Source organism: Apostichopus japonicus, chromosome 3, assembly GCF_037975245.1.
Source record: "Apostichopus japonicus isolate 1M-3 chromosome 3, ASM3797524v1, whole genome shotgun sequence".
NCBI classification, from domain to species: domain Eukaryota; kingdom Metazoa; phylum Echinodermata; class Holothuroidea; order Aspidochirotida; family Stichopodidae; genus Apostichopus; species Apostichopus japonicus.
Window position 1 is genome coordinate 28,387,817 of NC_092563.1, and position 22,519 is coordinate 28,410,335.

The 22,519-nt window shown below is 39.2% G+C and overlaps 2 protein-coding genes across 6 annotated transcripts; one reads left to right on the plus strand and one right to left on the minus strand.

Annotated features, from left to right (window-relative positions):
* Positions 1-10,290: 10,290 nt before the first annotated feature.
* On the minus strand, positions 10,291-17,841 carry LOC139965734 (uncharacterized). Of its 4 annotated transcripts, none has more exons than XM_071968400.1 (4): positions 17,717-17,841; positions 16,629-16,674; positions 15,063-15,209; positions 10,291-13,754 (listed from the first exon to the last, which is right to left on the minus strand). In XM_071968400.1, the coding sequence occupies exons 2-4, from the start codon at positions 16,639-16,641 to the stop codon at positions 10,879-10,881; spliced, it is 3,036 nt and encodes a 1,011-aa protein (XP_071824501.1). In that variant the 5' UTR covers positions 16,642-16,674; positions 17,717-17,841; the 3' UTR covers positions 10,291-10,878. The 4 variants fall into 4 exon arrangements, with proteins under 4 accessions (XP_071824501.1, XP_071824497.1, XP_071824499.1 ...); XM_071968396.1 differs by having other exon boundaries at positions 15,063-15,212; XM_071968398.1 differs by lacking the exon at positions 17,717-17,841 and adding an exon at positions 17,412-17,683 and having other exon boundaries at positions 15,063-15,212.
* On the plus strand, positions 17,836-22,213 carry LOC139965741 (protein FAM210A-like). Of its 2 annotated transcripts, none has more exons than XM_071968413.1 (4): positions 17,836-17,967; positions 19,588-20,032; positions 20,696-20,982; positions 21,876-22,213. In XM_071968413.1, the coding sequence occupies exons 2-4, from the start codon at positions 19,599-19,601 to the stop codon at positions 21,932-21,934; spliced, it is 780 nt and encodes a 259-aa protein (XP_071824514.1). In that variant the 5' UTR covers positions 17,836-17,967; positions 19,588-19,598; the 3' UTR covers positions 21,935-22,213. The 2 variants fall into 2 exon arrangements, with proteins under 2 accessions (XP_071824514.1, XP_071824513.1); XM_071968412.1 differs by lacking the exon at positions 17,836-17,967 and adding an exon at positions 18,114-18,324.
* Positions 22,214-22,519: the final 306 nt, after the last annotated feature.

Genomic DNA, 22,519 nt, shown 5'->3' on the forward strand with positions numbered 1-22,519 from the left:
AAGGTAAAACTTCCATAGTACTATCGTGACAACTTCCTCAACATTGTACCATGGAATCTGTAGAAGAAGCATTTTGCGTATTTCCACGAAATGGCCCATTACGGCCCACAGGTGACCATTGACCCCAAATTTCGGACCGTCTCTGATGGCCCTTTACCCAATGGTCCTTGTGTCCAAGTTTCATGAAATTCCATTAAACACTGTGTGAGTGGGAGCGGTTTTACCAATTGTTGACGGATAGAGTGATAGACGCCGCACTGTAACAATAGCTCACACCAGCATGCTGGTATGAGCTAAAAATGGAGTTGTCGGTGTAAGGGGTAGGGTGAGGCGCACGTCCCCTCTGTAATCTTCGATCTGTCACTGGCTACCCTGTGTATATAATGGGGATCAGCGCTGTAATTATGACTGTTCCTCTTTCTCTTCCCGAGGTCTTGGCGTTTATCTTCTACTTCCTCCTTTTCTCCTTTTTCTCTTTCTTCTTTTTCTTTTCCCTTCCTTCCTCTCCTCCTTTTCTTTTTTCTCCCTCTTTTTCCCTTTTTTCTTCTCCTTTTTTTCTCTCATCTTTTCCTTACCCGGGGGGGGGGCGCGCCCCCAACGCCCCCCTGGATACGCGCCTGATTGATAGGAGGAATTTAGCATGTACTACACCAACTATAGACCACTGGTCTAGCTATTAACATAACCTATGCATGAGAACAATATACCATCGATAGAAGGAATGAACTGAATACAGTACTATGTCCACCTGGTATACATATGTAAACTGACACACATATACTCAAGGGCGTAGGAACCGGGGGGGGGCTGGGGGGCGCCAGCCCCCCCAGTGAAAAATGTGGAGGGGCGGAAGTATCATTCCGCCCCCCCGGTTCGCAGGTCAGAAAACCCCTTTTTCATTTCCAAATGAGAAAAAAAATCTCATTTGGAGCACCAAATTGCATCTAAGGCCAGTTGAAAATACAAAATTAAGTTTACAAAATGGAGTGGGTGTTGAAGTGTGCTATATTGCACCAAATTGCATCTGAGGCCACCTGGAAATGCAAAAAATTCCAAAGGGGAGGGGGACACCCCCTCCCCTTAGACCCCTCCCCCAGGCCGGCCATCAGTCTTCAGCCACCCCACTCAAAAGTACCTTCCTACGCCACTGCATATACTGCTCATACATAACAGGCCCAGTGCAGCCGCATAAGTAATACGCTATCTCTACAATCTGACTTCTTTAAATTTGTTTCTGAACAGATAGATGGAATTATAGAAAGAACAAAATTTATATGAGATAACACATAGCAATCAGAGCAGCCTGCAGGGTGCAGACATACATGAATACGTATACTCTTATATGTGAGATGTGCCGGTATATAGATATCTGCATTTCAATGTTATCAGTATATATAGCCTTCAACATACATACAATTCAGGTAACAGTCATGCATGATAAGATTTCAATAAGCATTTTACTGCCAATCAAAAAGTGATTTTCCACACTGCATGGCAAGTACATTAAACTGTCTATCTTTTAACACAGTCTCCTGAATGTCTGCGAAAGATTAAGGAATCAGCCTCCTCCTACATCCAGGAAAGCAGTTTTGAAATCTTCTTACATATTACAGAATGCTTAACTTTGGGGGCCATTATTGATGGCCTTAAAAGGAAAGGCAAGTAGTTAGGCAAAACGACTCATTTTAGTGTGCAATCAGTGCAAAAAGTGCATTGGTCATGCCTATGTCACAAATCAAAAAATTTGTCAATGTCAGTTTTCCTTATTCATGCTACGAACATCTTGGAAACATACCCCGAAATTGTTACAGCATTTGTAAAAAGATGTTTTGTTAGGAATTTTAAATGTTGGTTTAAAAAAAAAACAAGAACAAAAAACATATATAGCAAAATTGAGGTCACTGTGTAATCACTTTAAAAATTACCGAAGTGATCACTAGTAATCACTAGCCAGTATAGATACGATACTTGATTATAACCAAGGCATAGCCTATAGCATAGCATTTCTCCTTCATCCTATATTCATGTCTAATCTTGACTGACATTCCTTTATCAGCTTCAGCCAGATTGAAAACACATAGCAAAAGTTCCTAAAATTTTTACGCCATTTTTACCATGAGGCCAATATTCAATGGTATCGTCAGGGAGTTGTTATTCCATAACAACTCCCTGGTATCGTAATCACCAACGTCGACCGTCCGTCACTGCTTGGGTACACCCCCCTCCCCCCCCCCCCAAAAAAAAGGTAATGAAAAACTGAAAGTGGTGTACGTGGTCCTTCAATGCTTCCGTACAAAACAATCTAACCAGCACACTCCATGTACAGAGCTATTCACGGCTGACCCAACCGATTGATTGGTAACTATTCCCTGCTGAGTTAGTTAATCAAGCAGGCTTCAAAGGGAATTTTCCGGTGTCCAGACAGAGGCAGTTAACTATGCAATGTCAGCAATGTGTTGGAAAGGACTTCCACCACATCACATTCAAATAACAGCATACTACATTACACTATACGTACAACCCACATCGAATTAATCTGTGAGAGAGTTGTATACAGAGATGAACTAAAAAGAAAGAAAGAAGAGTAAAATGTTTGACTTGTACCTTCGACGATCCGCAAATCAAATAGCCGGTATTTGTGCAATTGACGTTGTTTTTTATAACAATTACTTGACTATACGAGCAAGAGGAGATATTTGAGCACATTCAGCAGGCCTATTACGTCATGAAATAGTCCTAACATTGTGACTACAAACTCTATAACAATAAAAGCCAGAAGATAAAACGTCGCATATAAATATCGAGGCCTATCTCAAGGACAGGCCGTGGTGAAGACTGATGTGGCAAGTCTTGTATAAGCAGGGAGTTGCCATGGAAACTCCCTGGTAAAAGGGAATTCACACAGACCTTAGTTATGGCTGTCGGTATATTCACCCGAATGCGAATGCTGACAATGCTCGTAGTCAATTGACAGCGACGATTAATCCCATTGAAAATTCCCACCCGATGCTGATAATCTGATAATGGGGGACTTTAATCATTGCAAGATTGACGATCTACTGCCTACTAATACACAATATATTGATCTGCCTTCAAGGAATATACCACTACACTGGATATGTGCTATGGTTATGTCAATGGAAGTAATTACAAAGTAAAAACTTTAGCTCAGCTTGGTAGTTCTGATCACTTTGTCATTGATGTGTCGCCTAAGTACCGACGTGAACTGGAAAGATCCAAACCCATTGTGAAGACGCAACTGAGCTGGAACAAGGAAGCTGTTGACCAATTGCGTGGGTTATTTGAATGTGTCTGATGATCCAAACGTACAAGATACTACAACATCTGTTACTGAGTATATCGATTTCTGTTCAGGCGCGTAGCCAAGGGAGGGGCGAAACTGTCGATTCGGCATTGCAAACTATCTAAGCGTAGCGCCACCATGAGTTGGCGCGAAGCGTACAAGAAAATTTTGGCTGTAAATGCCTCCCAGATCGCCGGAAATGGCACTTCCCATATTGGTAGTTGCATCTTAGCATTTTCTCTTTTGAAAATACTAGCGATATCATAAAAACCTTAAAAAAAATTGTAAAAAATATGCTCAAGGGGGGGGGCGGCCGCCCCCTTCGCCCCCCCCCCTTGGCTACGCGCCTGTTTCTGTGTTGATCTGATCAGGGAGCTGCTACTCTAACAGCTCCCTGATCTGATAATCCAAAAGAAATCGTTTCGCATTTTCCCAAATAGCAAACCGTGGGTATAAAAAAAAGTTGAAATCCCTAGTGTATGAAAAGAAAGCTGCATTCTCAAGCGGGACTTATGATCCTGTAAAGGCAAAACAGCGGGAGATAAAAAAAAAAGGAAGTGCAGAGATGTAAACAAGAGTGGGCCTACGGAAAGAAATTGGAAGATAAATTTGAGGGGGTAATTCGAAAGCAGCCTGGCAAGTGATGCAAAATATAGCTGGTTATAAAGGGAAAAATAAAAATGGACTGATTAGAAATGGACAAAAACTGGTCATGATTAGAATGATTTTTATTATAGGGTAGATGTTAGTAGCGATGAATTGGTTAATGCATGAATTTATAACAAATTGAGGAATAGGCTAATTGAGCTATCACCGGTAGTGACAGAGTTGTTGTAAATGAACTGATGTTGGGAAATATTTTTCTAGTATTAAGATAAATAAAGCCACAGCTCTCAGCTAGCGCCAGTGTTCACTCCGATCTTCCAAAGAACACTTGATGAGGGCGTTATTCCCGAGATATGGAAAACGTAAATCCGTAACCCCTGTTCCTAAAACAAAAGTGGTTTCATGTTTAAATGAATACCGTCCGATATCACTCACGTCAAATATCATGAAATGTCTGGAAAGGGTGGTACTTAAACTTCTTCTTGCTGAAAAAGGTGTTGTTATAGATAAAAAATAAATACAGGGGCGGATCCAGGGGGGGGCCGACCCGGCCCCGGCCCCCCCTTTTTGGAAATCAGTTGCGTTTTTTTATGTGGGAGTACTTTAAATTCCTAATAGGCATAACTTGGTGAAAGAAAAGCCTAATATATATCCAGCTGTTCTTCCCTGAAACGCGATCGTTTTTATTCCAAATTTGAAACTAAGGCAATTACCAGGCCTACGCGACATCACGTATTAATTAGATACGGCTCAGTACTATAGTGCTGACTATTACTGTCAGGGAAAATCAATGCACAGTTAGCAAGTATATCATAATTATCTGAATGAAACGGGGTGTAGGCGGTTTTACACTATCTAACGCAACGTAGTCGCCAAGAACCTGAAGTATTTTTAAGGGAGGGCCCAAGGAACATGAACTTATAGCATGCTCCTCGTGGTGAAGCATAATTGCACCTATTAGGTGAACTGAGTGTACTGTTAATAGTAGGAGAGACTAGTGTAGGTTCTTATGACCAACTAGACCGGTTTCTGCTCTCAAACTTTATAGGAGCTTCATCAGTAGTAGCCTTTGAATATTTTATATTCGGCCTGGGCGTCTCGTTCTCAAAATGCATCTACTTTCTGTGCACGAGTTTTTATGGGCTCATAATGCAGCTATAAGAGCATCTAAAAGAGCTTCGTGTGAACCTTGAGAGTCAGCTGATTCTTCGTTAGTATGAAACCTTGAGTTAACAAGTAAACCTTTGAGATTTTGGTTTTATTTTTTGATTTATTATATTATATATAATAATTTGGTCGCTGTCGGCAAATTTTGGGTCTGTCGGCAAAAGGAGAAAAGGTGAAGAGAGCGGAAGGGGAAGAAAGAAGGAAAGCTGAATAGAGAAAAGGAGAACGGGAGCTTCTTTATCGGTTATTTCGATTTTCCAGTTCTTCATCTGATAAACTCATTCACCAATCCAATCACCCGACGCCTGCAAGTTAAAAACCTCTCGGCAAATAACTGATCATGTCACGGCCGTCAGTATAGCTACTGTAGCCAGGCTCAGCTAGACGAGTGCCAGAATCGCCGGCAACTCAGTGAAAGAAATGGAATTAAAGGCTTCCGTATAGGCCGTAGCCCATGAGTCGTGCTATCGTGTGACAACGTGTTGTTATTATCCTCTGTTTAGAATGACGTCATCGCAGATGTCATTCGTTCTCCGTGGAAAACTTAAGGACACGGCTCACGAATTGTACACAATTTTTAACGTTTCTCGCTTGTATATCAATGAATGTTGTTATTTCTCATTACCGGAAAGTTTTCTGAACATTTTCATCACGAAGTTTCACTATTTCAACGATCGGTGAAAGAGAAAACACAGTTCGATAATTGGTCCCAATTAATTCTTCTTCTGCCGACTGCCATAAAAATAATATCGAGATGGAAATTCTACGGTGCCAAATTTGACTTAAAATATGCACCAGATTGCATCTAAGGACGTTTCAAAACTAAAAATTTTCCAAAACTTAGACCCCTCCCCCATTTCAGTCACCACTTCCAGATCCGTCGGCAAATCTAATTTGACTTAAAATATACACCAGATTGCATCTAAGGACGTTTCAAAACTAAAAATTTTCCAAAGGGGAGGGGAAAGCCCCTCCCCTTATACCCCTCCCCCATTTCAGTCACCACTTCCAGATCCGTCGGCAAATCAAATTTGACTTACAATATGCACCAGATTGCATCTAAGGACGTTTCAAAACTAAAAATTTTCCAAAGGGGAGGGGACACCCCTCCCCTTAGACCCCTCCCCCATTTCAGTCACCACTTCCAGATCCGTCGGCAAATCAAATTCTCCACACCCCCCCCAACAAAAAAACCTTCGCTACGCCCCTGAATAGGAAGCAAGAAATAATCCACAAATTCCGATATATTTTCGGTCGGTGATCCGTTTCCGCTTATTATCAGGCCCTCCCTTAAAAATACTTCAGGTTCTTGGCGACTACGTTGCGTTAGATAGTGTAAAACCGCCTACACCCCCATTTCATTAATAAGTATATCATAATTATCTCATTGAACATATCTTGTTTTATGTTTTTTCTTGGGGTGAATCTGGCGTCATAATTTTCGCGCAAAAGAAAAAACGAATCGACGCAATAATAGTGTATCCATTGTACATGCACTGTTGAGCGTTCTTAAATATGTGTCTATCGAGCACAAATATGTGCACAAAAAAGCGTGTCTGCAACGTTTCTGGTTTTTCTAGTTTTTGGCGAAATGTTTCACCATTTTGCATCTAAGCACTCACAATTAACCAAAAATTTCCAAGGGGGAGGGGGCCCCTCCCCCTAGACCCCTCCCCCAGGACGCAGATCACTAAAGTGCTACCATCGGGATGTCGGCCCCCCCTTTCTCAAAATCCTGGATCCGCCCCTGAAATATACATAAATATGGGCACAGTAAAGTGAATAAAACAATGTAATGTGAATAAGATTAATGCCCATATTAGAGCCTAAAAAGATAAGTTTTCAAATGCTTCTTTAAAGTGTCAATGGATGTGATATTTCTCAAGTGATGAGGAAGAGAATTCCATAGTTTAGGACCTGCTGCACTGAAAGAACAATCTCCATATGTGACTTTGTTAGTATGAGGAATGAGTAGAGAAAGATGACTTTGGGACCGTAATGCCCTAGCTGGCGTGTAGCGTTTCACCAAATCAGACATATAACTCGGAGATTGATCATCAAGAATACGAAAAACGTGCAGAATGAGTTTGTAATTTATCCGGCGATGAATTGGCAACCAATGCAGGTCTCGGAGTACAGGAGTGATATCGATGTGTTCGTAACGACGGGTTCTGGTGATAATTCTTGCATCCATATTGTGGACCCTCTGTAGTTTTTTGATTGAGGAGCATGACATTCCATTCAGGAAAGCATTACAGTAATCGAGACGAGATGTAACTAGCGAATGGACGAGAGGCTATCTATCTATCTATCTATCTATCTATCTATCTATCTATCTATCTATCTATCTATCTATCTATCTATCTATCTATCTATCTATCTATCTATCTATCTATCTATCTATCTATCTATCTATCTATCTATCTATCTATCTATCTATCTATCTATCTATCTATCTATCTATCTATCTATCTATCTATCTATCTATCTATCTATCTATCTATCTATCTATCTATCTATCTATCTATCTATCTATCTATCTATCTATCTATCTATCTATCTATCTATCTATCTATCTATCTATCTATCTATCTATCTATCTATCTATCTATCTATCTATCTATCTATCTATCTATCTATCTATCTATCTATCTATCTATCTATCTATCTATCTATCTATCTATCTATCTATCGAAAATCCTGGTTGCAGTCTGCAATACACAGGGATGCCAGCAGGATTTGCTCCTAGGGCCTGAAAGTTGTGGGGACTTGGAGGTCTTAAAGACTATCTAAGCGGAGCGCCACCCTGGTTGGCGCGTATCGTTGCAAGAATATTTTTGGCAAAATATCCCTCCCAGATCACCGGAAATGGAACTTCCCAGATCTTGTATGTTGCATCTGAATTTTATTCTTATCTGAACTTTAGTTTGAGATATCATGTTTGAGAAATTTACACTTCCCAAAATATACTATAAAAAATACAATAAGAAAATGAGAAACAACACCATAAGATTAAAACACACATAACTAAATAATGTTCATGTATTCGATTCTTTAACCTTAAATGGCACTTTCGGTAAAGGTGAAATATGCCTAAGTACCGCAGAAGTCTCGTACGCGTTCTGCATTGCCAGGCCAGGAAATGAACTTTAGGAACTTTTTTCGGGGACATTTATCTTTCGTATGTAGGGCCTAGTCCGAGAGGAAATTTCGAGAATTATCTCCGTTTTCGAGTCACTTCCAAAGGCAGCCACAAATATTAATATTCGTCCCTACGCTAATGATACTAAAATACTTGAAAATTATGGGAAACTTAAGAAAATATCATTGCAATATTGTTGGAAACTTTATGAAAATCTAGAGGAATAAAAATGCGGTATAGGCTCCAATTTGCACATGCTATAGTAGGTTAGGATAATAGTTAGAAATTCACGGGAAAAGTTCATGCCTGTTTCACCTGGGACGGAAAGATCGTGTGGAGCCGAAACCAAATTTCAAAATCGGGAAAAAGCCGGAACTCCGGCTATTGCCGGAATTCTGGCATCCCTGAATACAAGACAAAATCCTTTATCTACCTGCCAATCGTTTGATTGGATTACAACTTATTTGGCAATAAGTATAGATCCACCATCTGACCCAAACTGAGGTTAAAACCACGGTGGACGATTGTGGGTGGGTCGCGAGATGTTTCTTGACGAAGAAAAATTTACCAACAGTTTTCAGAGCCTGCCAACGGAGATCGATGAAGTTATTTATTTCAGTCTATACTATAGTACAAACTAGCTATCATGTATTGTGGACAACAATTCTGTTGGTTAGGGGTCTGGTAGAGGTCTGGTGGATGATCTTGCAGGGTCGTGAGCCAAAAAGTTTGCGTATCGCTGGTAGATATGGCATCAAATCAAAGAATAAGTAACAATTGCATTGTTTTATTATCACATTTTCATTCCAAATCACACAAATATTGACATTCCATTGACAACTTCACATTACCACTACCAGACAAAGAATCTCAAACTTCGTCCCTGTTTGGGTACCTGCACATGTATAGACACTTTATAAATACGTCACCATTCATAACTTTGCATCTCATCTAACCAACAGCTGAGTATATGTTGTGCTTCATTACACATAGCTATGGCAATAACAGATAAAATGTGCTGCAATATTTCTGTAAGGGCGGAATTATGCATGTCAACTGCATCCGTTTGAAAACATTCAAACTTCACTCCATACAGGCGTTTTATGATGTATTATAGACAATTGAAATCCACAATGTATTTTAATTGCTAATATGATGAGCTAAACTAATAAACTAAGTCAATTCTTTGCTTTAATATTGTCAGCACAAACAATGACCATGCATATGTTACTGAACGAACAACAACACACACACACACATATTGATTTTTGTCTTCGGCAAATGTAAGCAAACAATGAATTGTTGAGATATTAACAAAAAAGGCTGTTCCTCATATAAGCTTATATATGTAATCAATACGTTTTCATTTTTTTTAAACTTTCTATGACAAATTTTAGATGTGATATGAGATACAAATGCTCACGAGTCATGGCAAACAATGTGCCTGTTGCAAGAAAGCAGCACACAATATGAAAGCTATGTGAGTTAACTATCATGTTAACTTGCAACAAGGTTTTGATGTTCAATTTTGTACTCGGAGCTATGCAACTTTTCAGTTCTTGACATAGGCTAACACATAGATATTCAACAACAACAAAATTAAAATATAAAACCCATGGGTGAACATTCTGTCTTTTGACCTATATAACATAAGCACCGATATGCACCAATGCATTTCCAGGGGTCTAAGTTTCTGAATTCCTGGGAAATGAGGTTTGCCAATGTGTTTATATTTGACAAACTGCAGGAGAGCTTCACAAATACACAGAAAATAAAGAATAAATAAGTAGAATTTCTAAAAGACAGAGAGAATGAATTTCAATGATGTGGGCCAAATTTACGGAAAGAATGATTGTTATTTAGGCTTGCAGTTGAGTAGTAAGAAATGCATATATATATATATATATATATATATATATATATATATATATATATATATATATATATATATATACATATATATATATACATATATATATATATATATATATATATATGTATATGTATATATATATATATGTATATATATGTATATGTATATATATATATATATATGTATATATATATATATATATATATATATATATATATATATATATATATATATATATATATACTGAAGGAATGAACCAGTTGCTCTGCACAAGCGTATTTTTCAAATAAAGGAAGGATCGGGCAAATGTTTACAAAATGAAACTATGCAGATTTGCACTTGGAGTTGACAATTCGGTTACATAAAATGTGTGGATCAAACAACACTTCGAGATCACACACACAAAGAAAAGAGTAGGGTCTATTATACTCATGGATCGTCTTCCTTTAATTTCTCGACAAAGGGCACACTCCCAACTTAAGCAAAAGCTTTCTCTTGTCAGATCAATTAACAAATTATTTTACTTGCGACTTTCTGATAAAGAAGGAACTACCAGTGCCAAGACCTAACCTACTAGGCATTTCTTAGTCTCTATTTTGAGTCCAGTCTGTTCAAGAAAAGGAGTCCAGACTAACAGCGGACAACACCGGTTTATACTACTACAAGTTGTTGGTCATATAAGTTGGTCAGTTGTATTAGTGTGCTGTATATTAACCTGGGTAGGGGGACATTGAGCATGCTGACTGTTGCCTACTGCATAGAGTTATTTGAACCACTTCCAGTTTGTCACAACTCCCCTCCGAATTGTTGAACAAGCAGCTGTTGTGTCACTACCTGGATTTGTCTAGTGACCTGTTCTAGCTTCTCCTGGGTAGACTTAAACTGACTACTGGCTGCAGATGGTGATTGAATCGGAATGGACAACCCTTGACTGGACTGTACAGATACGTCATTAGAGCCCTGCGGAAGCATTTGAACCAGAGCATTGACCGATTGGTTCACATCGCTGATCAGGGCGCCAGACCTGCTCATTTCCGTTCCTCTCTGAAGGTGTGGTAACACAGTAAATCCTGACGCTGGAGAAAAAGCGACTTTGTTCAAAACCTGCTGATCTATTTGAAGTGAGCTGAAACCAGCAAAGTCTGATTGTTTTGAGGACTGAGGTCCAACCGTTGTCGAGCTACCTATTTGAGTTATGGTGTCAGTTGGAGCATCTGATTGGTTAAGCGTCTCTGGTAAAGTTTTACCACTGTTCGCGTGTACCGGGTGGTCAGCAGCAAAGTGTTGACTCAACGCCTTTGGCCTCATGAACCCCTTATTGCACTTGTTGCACTTGTATTTATATTGTCTGGTATGGTAGACCTCATGGTCACGCAGGTTATCCTTGCGGTAAAATCCCTTTGCGCAGAAATTGCATTTGAATGGCGGGGAAGGACTGTGAGTGTACATGTGATCTTTGAGCTTATCCTTTCTGGTGAAAGCCTTATCGCAACCCTCCTCCGTACAGGCGTACGGCTTTATCAAGGAGTGGACGGTGGTAAAATGGCGATCCAACTTGGCTTTGAATACAAAACGTTTGTCACACTGGGAACAAGCAAAGGGTTTATCCCCAGAGTGTGAAGCTACGTGTTTCAACAGGTCCCTCTGGACACGGAAGCCCTTCCCGCAGTGCTCACAGAGGAACTTGTGAGTCTGCTGGTGACTCATCATGTGTGATCGGAACTGGCTTCTACTACTTTGAAGCTTCCCACAGATGTCACAAGGGTAGTGGTGGGTATCTGTCTCAAGATGCTTGTCCAAGCTGGTTTGTGATGGGAAGCGTGCCCAGCAAGTACTGCACTTGAAGACCAGCGTCTTGTAATAATTTTTCATTTTCAGCCTCTTGATTGCTGCCGAGTAGTCAATCTCACCTTCGACAGGATTTCCTTTCTTGCATGAAGTACATCCACATTGGAACATTGGTTGCGACGAATGGTCACTGATGTGGGTAATGAACTCGTTCAGGTTATCAAAAACATTCAAGCAGTTAACATCTCGACACTGAAAGACCTTCCTCATGTTATGCATCTTGAGCATGTGATCTGGTAGTTTGCTACGATGGTACCACTTATTGCATGGATGGCATTTAAGTCTTGATCCTCCGGACTTCTGATCATTGCTCCCTCCTTCCAAACAGTCCTCCCTCCCAATGTCATCAGCCAAGAGAACCTCCTCTGGATGTTTCTCTTCCTCCTGATCTTCTTGGCTAGCATAGGTGTGCTCCTGTAATTGCAAGCTCTGCTTCTTTTTCTGATCATCCAACTTGCTGCGAGGCATCAATCCCAGTGCAGCGAGATCTGCCTCTGAGAGAGTGGTGTCTTCCAACTCTTCGACGAATAAGGGGTCTCTCCTGTCTTGGTCTGACGATTTCTCCTTTGGCATGATGACTGCGACCACTTCTGGCGTCTCCTCAGAAGTGGCTCCGCTTGCCAGCTCAGCTGACATGTTCCACCAAACTTTATGATGATCAATGTGGATGTTGAAATCGTAACGTTCTCTAGATTGATGCTTACAAAGGGTACACTGATACTTGAGTTTGTTATTACACCTTCGTACATGAACCGTATAAGCTTTGGCAGGAACCAATTTTCCGCAGTGATCGCACTCTCCGGGTTCTTTGCGATTTCGTCTGTTATTTTCAGAATAGTGATCATCTTTCTCATCGTCAGAATCCTCCTCTTCATTGGCCTCTTCATTCTCGCTGTTGTTCATCCTAAGTTTGACTGATGCTCTTCGTGACCGTTTCCCTCGACCATGCTGCGAGTGAACGGTAGAGAAATGTCTCACGACTTCATTTTGACTGGAGAAGCTCATTTTGCAGATGTGACAGATTTTCCTTCTGGATCTCTTCAACGATTTTGTCACATTCTCTTCGTCAGCCGGCGGGGGGATGGTATCTACATCAACGATACCATCTTCACTAGAGGAATTATTGGTGTCCTTAGCTGTTGATGTTGTAGTATCCATATTAACAATGTTAGTGACATTCCTCCTACTTTCCTTTGCTACTTTGCGTACAGATGTGGCTTTAGCCTTGTGACCTTTGCTCTTGAGGTGAACTTTCAAGTTTTTAGGTGACTTACAAGATATCCCACAGCTGTTACACCTTAGGGCACTCTCTTTGGCAGTCTTATATTTTGCTTTCCTGGAGATGGAAGTGCTACCTTCTAACCCTAGCTCTCTCATTAATGAACGTTTCTCAATACATTCTCTTTCCATCTCTGACAAAGTCTCGCTTTGCTCCCGGGTCATTGGAGCCTTCGATATAACATTTATAATTTTCTCTTGTTTTCCTTCAGATAATGCTGGACATATTGATTTACTGTTTGTTACTTCAGACTCCAAGGGAGCGCCGCTAAAGTTTTCCAGAATGATCGGAGCCTTATCCTCCGGTATACTGTGCTTTTCTATGAAATGCAATGGCAATTCTTTGGCACTCTTAAATGAGATGTTACAGAAGGGGCAGTTAGTCATTCTGACATCATCTGCTCTTGATGTTTTTGCAATCCCTTCAGTCGTCAGTAAAGGATTACTGTCCTCATCATTTGCTGAAAGTGTCTCTTCAAACAAATCTGCTGGAATACCATCCTCTGCACTTTCAACAACTTCCACTGTGTTTTTTTCTGGAGGTGCAGAAAAAATGGAAAGCATCGTGGTAACTCACATTCCAAACAATATCACAAATGAAAAATTTCACAAGTCACTCAAGTTCCAATAACATATAAAGTCAGAGAAATGTTATCAAGCCTTGATGCAGAGATGCAGAATGTTTTGTCACCTTACATCAAGTTGGAAAAAAAACTAGCTAAAAATCAAATGATAAATAAAAATCTTTACATTTTGCATGTTATCCAACAATATTAAGCCAAAGAAACCAATACAAGAGTGGACGGGCCAATCATTTACACACTCAGGGGCGTTTCAAAACTAAAAATTTTCCAAAGGGGAGGGGGAGACCCCCTCCTCTTAGACCCCTCCCCCATTTCAGTCACCACTTCCAGATCCGTCGGCAAATCAAATTTGACTTAAAATATGCACCAGATTGCATCTAAGGACGTTTCAAAACTAAAAATTTTCCAAAGGGGAGGGGGAGACCCCCTCCTCTTAGACCCCTCCCCCATTTCAGTCACCACTTCTAGATCCGTCGGCAAATCAAATTTGACTTAAAATATACACCAGATTGCATCTAAGGACGTTTCAAAACTAAAAATTTTCCAAAGGGGAGGGGGAGACCCCCTCCCCTTAGACCCCTCCCTCATTTCAGTCACCACTTCCAGATCCGTCGGCAAATCAAATTCTCCACACCCCCCAAACAAAAAACCCTTCGCTACGCCCCTGTACACACTTAAAAATTCAGACAGTTGAGGCTCTTTGATCTCATATTTTTCTTTGAACAGTCTTTTGTACCAAAGAAAATTAAACTCGTGATTATCTCAACGTTTCACATCATGATCATGGTGGTTGGGTTTGGTTCTCCTCGTAAAGTTGAAAAATTGAGACCATATTTGTAAGATTATTGTCAAATGTGGCCCCATTAATCAGATGTTAATTGAGTAAATGACAGAAACACGAAAAAAACTGGGCAAAATAAAAACTCTGATGTCCATAGCATTTTCAATTCAAAAGAAATATTGTTATTTAGCAAATATGGCAAATTGTATGCACATGAACCATGCAGTCAGAGCAACTTATAGCACTGAGATAAGATTCTAAGGTTTAACAACCGATTTTGAAGTTTAGATATCTATGTTTGAAAATTTAAAATGCCAATTTATGGGTATAAAATGTGAGGGGATTGGAGGAAAGAGGGCATATGATATGTACAGAAGGGTAACCATTCCAGGGATTCATTATGCCACAACCCCACTCCTCATCATACCTCTAGAGATGCATTCAACATGTAACATACACGAGGCATTGGCCCTTCTTACCACTGTATGCACTTTCAAGGTTAGAAACACCGCATGAAGAATCTGTGTCTCCTTTTTTCTTGCAGGCTTTTCTCTTTTTGTGGGTCATGAACTCGTCCATTTTGTAAAATTCTTTCTTGCATCTCCCACACAAGAAGACATCCTCCTCTTCTGATGGAATAGAGAAGATATAAAAACAAAAATTTTGGTGATTATTTTTTCTTTACAGGACTCTTTTGAGAGCAGCACAATCACAACGTTGAGAAGAAAATTTTGGGAAGGGTAGCTGGCAGCATTGGTGGAGGTTGCATTCGTGAATGAAGCTAAAGAAAATATGCTGCAAGTGTTAAATGTAAACATCATCAAAATTGTCCCAAAGTTGAGCATGCTAACAATTGCAAAGAGACGTGCCCAAGCAGTATGATAATACGGCACATCGCAATTGTATCCAGTTTCATCAGTGTATTGCAGCATAAGTTCAGAACAGTCTCGGTCCAGTATTAATTGAAGGTGATAGCCAGTGTCCTTCAAACCCTCAACATCTATGGAAGCAGTGTCATCACAACCAGGAAACTCTTGCCATCAAACCAAGAAAGTATCTGTTTTCTTCAATTAATTAATTTCACTCTTAAAACTTGCTGTCATAGAACCTCTATACTTAAACACAAACAGCATGGCCCCAACCGATGACTAACTGCTTCACTTAGTGTAAGAATATATAAAAGTCGCTACTGACCTTGGAAGTAAGACCAGCAGTACCCAATGTAGTGTGTTTACAACTTACTCACCTACTTACTTAATACTCTAACCACTAAGAAAATGACCCTTCAATCTCTCAGAAATAGGCAATAAACACTGGACTAAGTTCTGTAGGACATGTACAATAAACCCACAGTTGCAGAGATAGGCTATGCAAATAAGGTAGCCCACTACTTAACATCCATGGAGAGCCAAACAGGCAAATTTCACTTTATCACACAATCCAAAAAATAGTTCCCAAAATTATCTTTTCGTAGGTTCTATCCCTCCAAATTATTCCATGAGGATTGCATGAGTAACGAGTCTCAGGTAAGATGAATATGCATCAGTGAGATAAGACAAATATGGAGGAAGCAGTAGATACTTATGCACTTAGGTTTAACAAACCAATTGTGATCATTTTTGTCTAGTTTTTTTCTCAGCATATTTGGAGGTCAGAGTTCAAGGTTTACACCTAATTAAATACTTTTGCTTTCCATTGTTGTATGGATCATTTCAAATAAGTGACATTTAATTCATTAATTGGTTTCATATTAAACAGGGAAGTTGTTCCTTCTGTTATTCCAGGACAAGTCATGTCACTTGTCAGGGAATAATTTATCTGGGATTGACTATTGAATTGCAAAATGTTATGCAAACTGGGCAAATTGCCAAGTCTAAAGATGTAGCAGGTTTTGCTGTACAGGAAGAATAGTATTTTACAAGAGAACTTTGAACACTAAATTATTCCCTATTGTAAGAAGTTTCTATCTTGCATTTAATTATATATGCTCAAAACTTATCTTAAGAAGATGATTAATAAGCTGTCCAAAATAATAATAACTTTACCTGAAGAGTCCATGTTGCAAGGCTGGTATGAAGGTAGATTTAGTGCCTGAGGATTGATAAATGATGGGGAGAATTCTTAATTGTAATTGTCATGCTCAAAACACCAACATATATAGGCATTACACTATAGGCATTACTACTATTTTGAAAGTTTTGTTACAGTTTGTTCCCTTAATGTGACACATTGCACCTGATAATCAATACATGTCCCAATAAATCAAATAAATCTATAAAAAATATATATAAGAAAAACATACAAGCAATGTTTTTATAGTAATACTTTATAGAGCTGACACCCAGAGAATAAAGAATGGGTGAATGAATGTACAGCAAAGGCAATGGACCTAATTGGTTGCACCATCTGACTTATTTTCATACAAATTTGACAATCTTTATTTGATTTCTTGGAAGCTTGAGGGAGGTCATTTACTACATATAAGCTGCAATGGGCTGTGGAATTCATCAAACTAACCTAAACTTGGAGAGCAAATTTTTGTAGGCTGCAATTTGAAAATTTGAACGATCAATAAAGTAGTGATCAATAATCAACAACGCAAATGAAAATTTAAAAAATAGTATCTGTCGCTACTAGGCCTAGGGCTGAATGAGGTTTTCAAATGGCTGCCCGGGTCAACTCAGAGTCAGACCAACGGTGTCATGGACTACTTCGGGAAGCCTAGCTCGTTTACTGACGCAATTAAACAACGAATTAAACAACTGCAAATAAAGGACTACAAGAGAACAAACTTAAGTGTAATTCGATCGGTCTATAACTAAGCCTACTCTATGTCTTGAAACTTTGCAACTGTTGAGTCGATCGTTGGCTTATAATTTGTAACCGGAGTACCGGACCACGTAAATGTCGTAATGAAGCCCCCGAAATAATCCCCCGTTGGTAAAGGTACTCGGGGTTTACATACGACAGCCTATAGCAGTTAGTTACAATCAACCACGGTTACTTCCTTCAAATATGCCGCGTTATTTATCTATTTCAACAGTGTAGAACGTAAATATAAAGATTTTGTTAAGTAAAAGTACTTATTTGTTCTATTCAACCAGGTGAAAGAAGAGTAACTGGCGTAAATTACCCGATGTAAGAAGATTGGTTCTGGCAGTAACCGTCAAACTGCAGAGTAAAACAGTCTCATTCCCGTAAATCCGATATTGATAAGTGTAGCCAGAATGGTATATTGTTAATTTGCTAAGAAGGTCACTAGATTTCTACGAGCAGTTTGTTTGGTTTTTGCACCTAATCAATTTCTATGGGTTTTTGCGACTGTTGAGAGGAGATGACGGGAGGATGATACAGAGAATGGGAAGGGGGAAAGAAGATGAGACGGTACTAAACATTTACTTAGTGACGAGTGTGTATAATAGGCTATGTATTTGCTATCTGCACAAATCTTGCTATAAAATCTTCGTATTGCGTAATTCTGAGCGTGCGCACTAGACATATTTCATCAAAACATGTAAACATTACACCAGGCACGTACTTTCAAAGCATGGCGTTCAGCTGTGAAGAGTGCTAGTACGTGAGGCTGGTCGCTTGAAAAAAACGTTACATAGCGCAAACATCATAACTAGTTTCAAAAGTTCTAATGTTACTAATGTAACGAGAAGATCATGGCAACCAAAAAATTGATGACTATAGCAGAAAGTCTGCCTAAGCTCATCGCCAATAGCAAGAAAAATAGTGGTGAGAAATTGGAACTAAGTTCTAAAAAGCCCACCAGGTTACTTGTTGTACTTAAGTTGTAGTTCTAGGGCCTAGGCTAGGTTTGATCGCCGTCGGCCTAAGCCTATGTTGTCGCGGAACGGGTAAATCTAGGATAGTTAGGGTCTAATCATGGCTGACAGGCTTAATTTAAGCTTGTGAAGTGGTGATGCTAATGCGCAGGGAACGATAATATTCGGTTCTACAGGACTAGACCTATTGTCAATAAACTGTCTGCTGAGCCTACACGCTACTAATTACTTGATTGTCTATAACAGTACCCCACTGAGCTTCGACTCTCATAATTTGATAGATCTCAGCAAAACTAAAAGAAAGAAAGATAAGCGTTCTGCAGACCGCGGCTCAATTGCAGAATATGCCGCAACACAAAGTTCTATGCAGTAGCTGTCTGCACTGTAGACTGTAGCCACAATAGCATCATACATTGAACTTAGTCCATGTTTGGCATTTTAAAACTCTGGTAAACATTGGAAACATGTACCACTCAGCTAGATAACATTGTTTGGCGTAGCTTCACAGGGAATGTGGTAGCTATGAGATCACGACCTAAGTTGTTGTAGAATATACATTCAAGGAGTACCATAAGAGTTGAGTGCTACACGTCACATGACCCTCCATGGTTGATTCGTTTTCTTGTGGGGCTCCTTATTGACATACAGTAGTTGGTCCAGGGTAACTTTTATACCGATGGTGGCAAATGTGAAAGGAGGTGGGATGGTAACTCAATACAATTAGCCTAAAATCCTACCTTCCCTGAGCACCATTTCTATGTATACAACTGGCCCTCTCCCTCGGCATCCCTTATTCTGTTTAACCCACTGCCAATAAGTGTTGGAGGGACACCGACAATTTAAGAAGGGGCAACAACAATTTACTTAGCAGAACAATTGTGGTATGATGCGCTAAGGCCAAGGGTACCATAAGTCCTGGGATCGTCATATGTCAATTTAAATTGACATAAGGCCTATGTCAGCTCCTCATGCCCTCATTGGACAAACCTGTCATATGTGCAAATTATCGACATATTGCAATTTCCCCACAAATGACAGTTAGTCAGAATCACATAAATTTGCTAATTTTCGATTCTTGGGTTCTGATTGGAAGAAATCGGCATATATGTTAAATTATGTTGACATTTCATTGGAGAACTAGAATGAACCAGATGATCGTAATTTTGTCAAATGGATGCCATGTTTTAACATTCCATGTTACCTTTCTTTTCAGGTCTAAGGCCAATGGTTTCATTTACTCGATGGCATTCAAATTCAAAGGACAAAACGTTACGTCAGGGAACCTACTCAGCAGTCCATGGTGTGGCAAATTATGAAGAAAGACCTAAACCTTTAAATCAAAATGTCGCATTACCTTGTGATACTTTCAGAAGGAACTTGCATTCATCAGTGTACATTTACCAAAAAGCAGATTCGGAGGGTACAATCGGTAATCCTAAAAGTGATCTGAAAGTTGAAGAAGGAGAAGAATCAAGGGTTGAAGAAACAGGTGAAGAAGAGGAAGAACCTTTAATTCCTACCAAAGATGAAACAGGAAGGCCACTGAGTAATTGGGCAAGGATGAAGATCATGATGAAGACCTATGGCTACGTGGTCATCCCAGTCCATTGGGTCATTGCTCCGGTTTGGTTTGGTGGATTTTATTATGCAATCAAAGTGTAAGTTTTTCTGATGTTTTGTCGTACAAAGGTTGAATTTCTTCAACAGTTTAGACATTGAACAACCCTCTGAACTCATACACAGACTCTTTCACTTTTGTTCATTTTTGCGTTGTTTCATGTTTAAATTGTTTCTTTTCTGGTCTATCAGGTTACGACTAAGGTTTAAGTTCTATTTGTTGCAAGAGTTGTTTTGCAAGAGTGGGATAGTGAGAGGCACAAGAATGTGCTTGTTGACAGAAATATTACAGTCACCAGTCAACTTTATAGATCAGCTCAAGACCTGTACAGACTAAACAAAAGAACAAAGATTTGGTGGTGGGGATGGTGTGTAACCCTGAACTCTTTTGCTGTATGTCACTGAGTAAAATTGCAAGTTCTTTTGAACAAAGATTAGCAGATAGAAAATTACAAATCCTGCTCTCTGCCTGCCATAGTTTTGTTTAGTGGATTTTTTTATGCAAGAAAAACCTGTTGACTTCTTTGTAATGTTTCGCACGGATAAATTTACACCCTTTGAATGCCTCATGCTCTTATGCTGCGTGTGTTCTCTGTTTTTAATTAATTGAAAGTGATAGCAAGTTTGAATATCTAAAAGTAGACAGAGAAAGAGTTGTACTATAGATCCTGGTGTCAGTAAAACTTTCTCACTTTCTTCTTCAGAGGGGTCGACATCGAACCTATGCTGACCAAAATAGGAGTCAGTGATCATCACATTGAAACCTTGAAGAACTCTAAGGCCAGTACAGCCTTGATGGCGTATGCATTGTACAAGATCTTCACTCCGTTAAGGTACACCGTGACACTCGGTGCGACAGAGTTCACCATCAGGTCCTTAAGAAGGAGAGGTTTCATCAAACCCACTCCACCGAAGGAGAAAACTTATCGCCAGTCTCTCAAAGATACTGTGGAAGGTGTGAAAGACAGGTTAAACAAGGATAAAGACTCATGTGAGTAAAACCTGGGGTACCCTTGCAAGGGCTGATGGGAAGGAGGGGTAAAGGTTGGAGGAATATCCGAACCCTCTCACCCACATGTACACCCACTGAAGGTGCATATTGGTCTATCAAAGGTGTAACTGGTAAGGCACACTTATCGTGAACTGAAAACATTGGCTAACATCCGATGACTTATTACTCACTCAAAGAATGCCGTGGCCAACCTAACCCCTCCCTCCCTCTACTCAACGCCAGTGTTATATAGCATTGTTCACACAATAAATTCAGCAGATTGTGAGCAGGATGCTGACGAATATTAGGAAGGTTAGACTATCAGTCTAGAGGTTCCCCCTGTAATTTGATGTAGCTGCTTTATTTCTAGCAAATGTGACAAATCCAACTGGGTATAATATTTAAAATAATAGTGCAAAAAATTCATGATAAGACATCCATCTGGATGGTTTTCTTTGACCTGAATGTTATTTGTCATGCAGACCAGACATTTTTGCCATATAATATTAGATAATTGCATGTAACTGCAAATAACTCCAAGAACTTGAAACATTGTTAACATTACACTGCATTATAAAATAAAACTTTACTAGCCAAATTTGTGTTGAGGTCTTATGTCCTGTCGAAAATGTCCTTTCCTGCCAATTCATGTCCAGTCAAAAATGTTTGAAATCTTTGCAAGAGCTAATTGAAAAAAAAAGAGAGAGGATATATAAACAAGTGCAATGAGAGCTTAAATAAGCTTGAGTATCGTACATAAAAATTAAGTCTGACAACCTCTCTTATTCTCTATTCTCTATACTTAAATGAAAATAGTTCCATTTTGTCCCTTTATTCATTATCCTTTGTTTCCCATCTGTGCCAAACTATATCTTCTATATTTTATTTCAGAGATGATGCATTAACTTCAACATATTCTCAGGAGTCAGGAAAATGTGATGGACTGCACTGACACTCTGAATCTCCAGAAACTTCCAGAAAGGAACACTCTTTGATTTTTTTGTTAACACACTGTGCATTAAGAGATTCAAGTAATCAATAGAGGTACCTGTAAGTAAATAGGTTATGAAAAATCTGTTACTAGAAAAGTGATAACTTCAGTTATTTTTCAAATATTCCTTTACTATCACTAAATTTCAGTGTAACATAAACACATTTTGCCTTCCCCTCTCCGCCACCCCCCCCTCCCATATATATATATATATATATATATATATATATATATATATATATATTAAATAATAATAACAATAATAGTGTGTTATTGTTGATAAAGGAGAAACGTGGGGTTAAACAGAAATGCTATAAATAACTCCAAAAAAAATAGCTTGATTTCAAAATGATTTAGAAATGGACAAAATTATTTAAATAATCTCTTAATAATATTTCCTGTACTCTAAAGGTGCTCAATTTGATCTTTTGTGATGCGCTTACAGTATGAAGAACGCAGGGTTTATCCTTAAGTTGTTTTTTTACGTTTAAACTGAGGATAACTTTCATGCAAACTTAAGTAAGTAAGTAGTTCTGTAAATTGCTG

Bases quoted from the DNA above. Each gene is read 5' to 3' on its own strand.
- LOC139965734 (XM_071968396.1), bottom strand. The intron at 13,755-15,062 runs GTAAGAAGGGCC...CTGCACCTCCAG, and splicing joins CCTTGAAAGTGCATACAGTG to AAAAAAACACAGTGGAAGTT.
- LOC139965741 (XM_071968412.1), top strand. From the start codon at position 18,252: ATGGCAACCAAAAAATTGATGACTATAGCAGAAAGTCTGCCTAAGCTC. The intron at 20,033-20,695 runs GTAAGTTTTTCT...TTTCTTCTTCAG, and splicing joins TTTTATTATGCAATCAAAGT to AGGGGTCGACATCGAACCTA. The intron at 20,983-21,875 runs GTGAGTAAAACC...TTTATTTCAGAG, and splicing joins AAACAAGGATAAAGACTCAT to ATGATGCATTAACTTCAACA.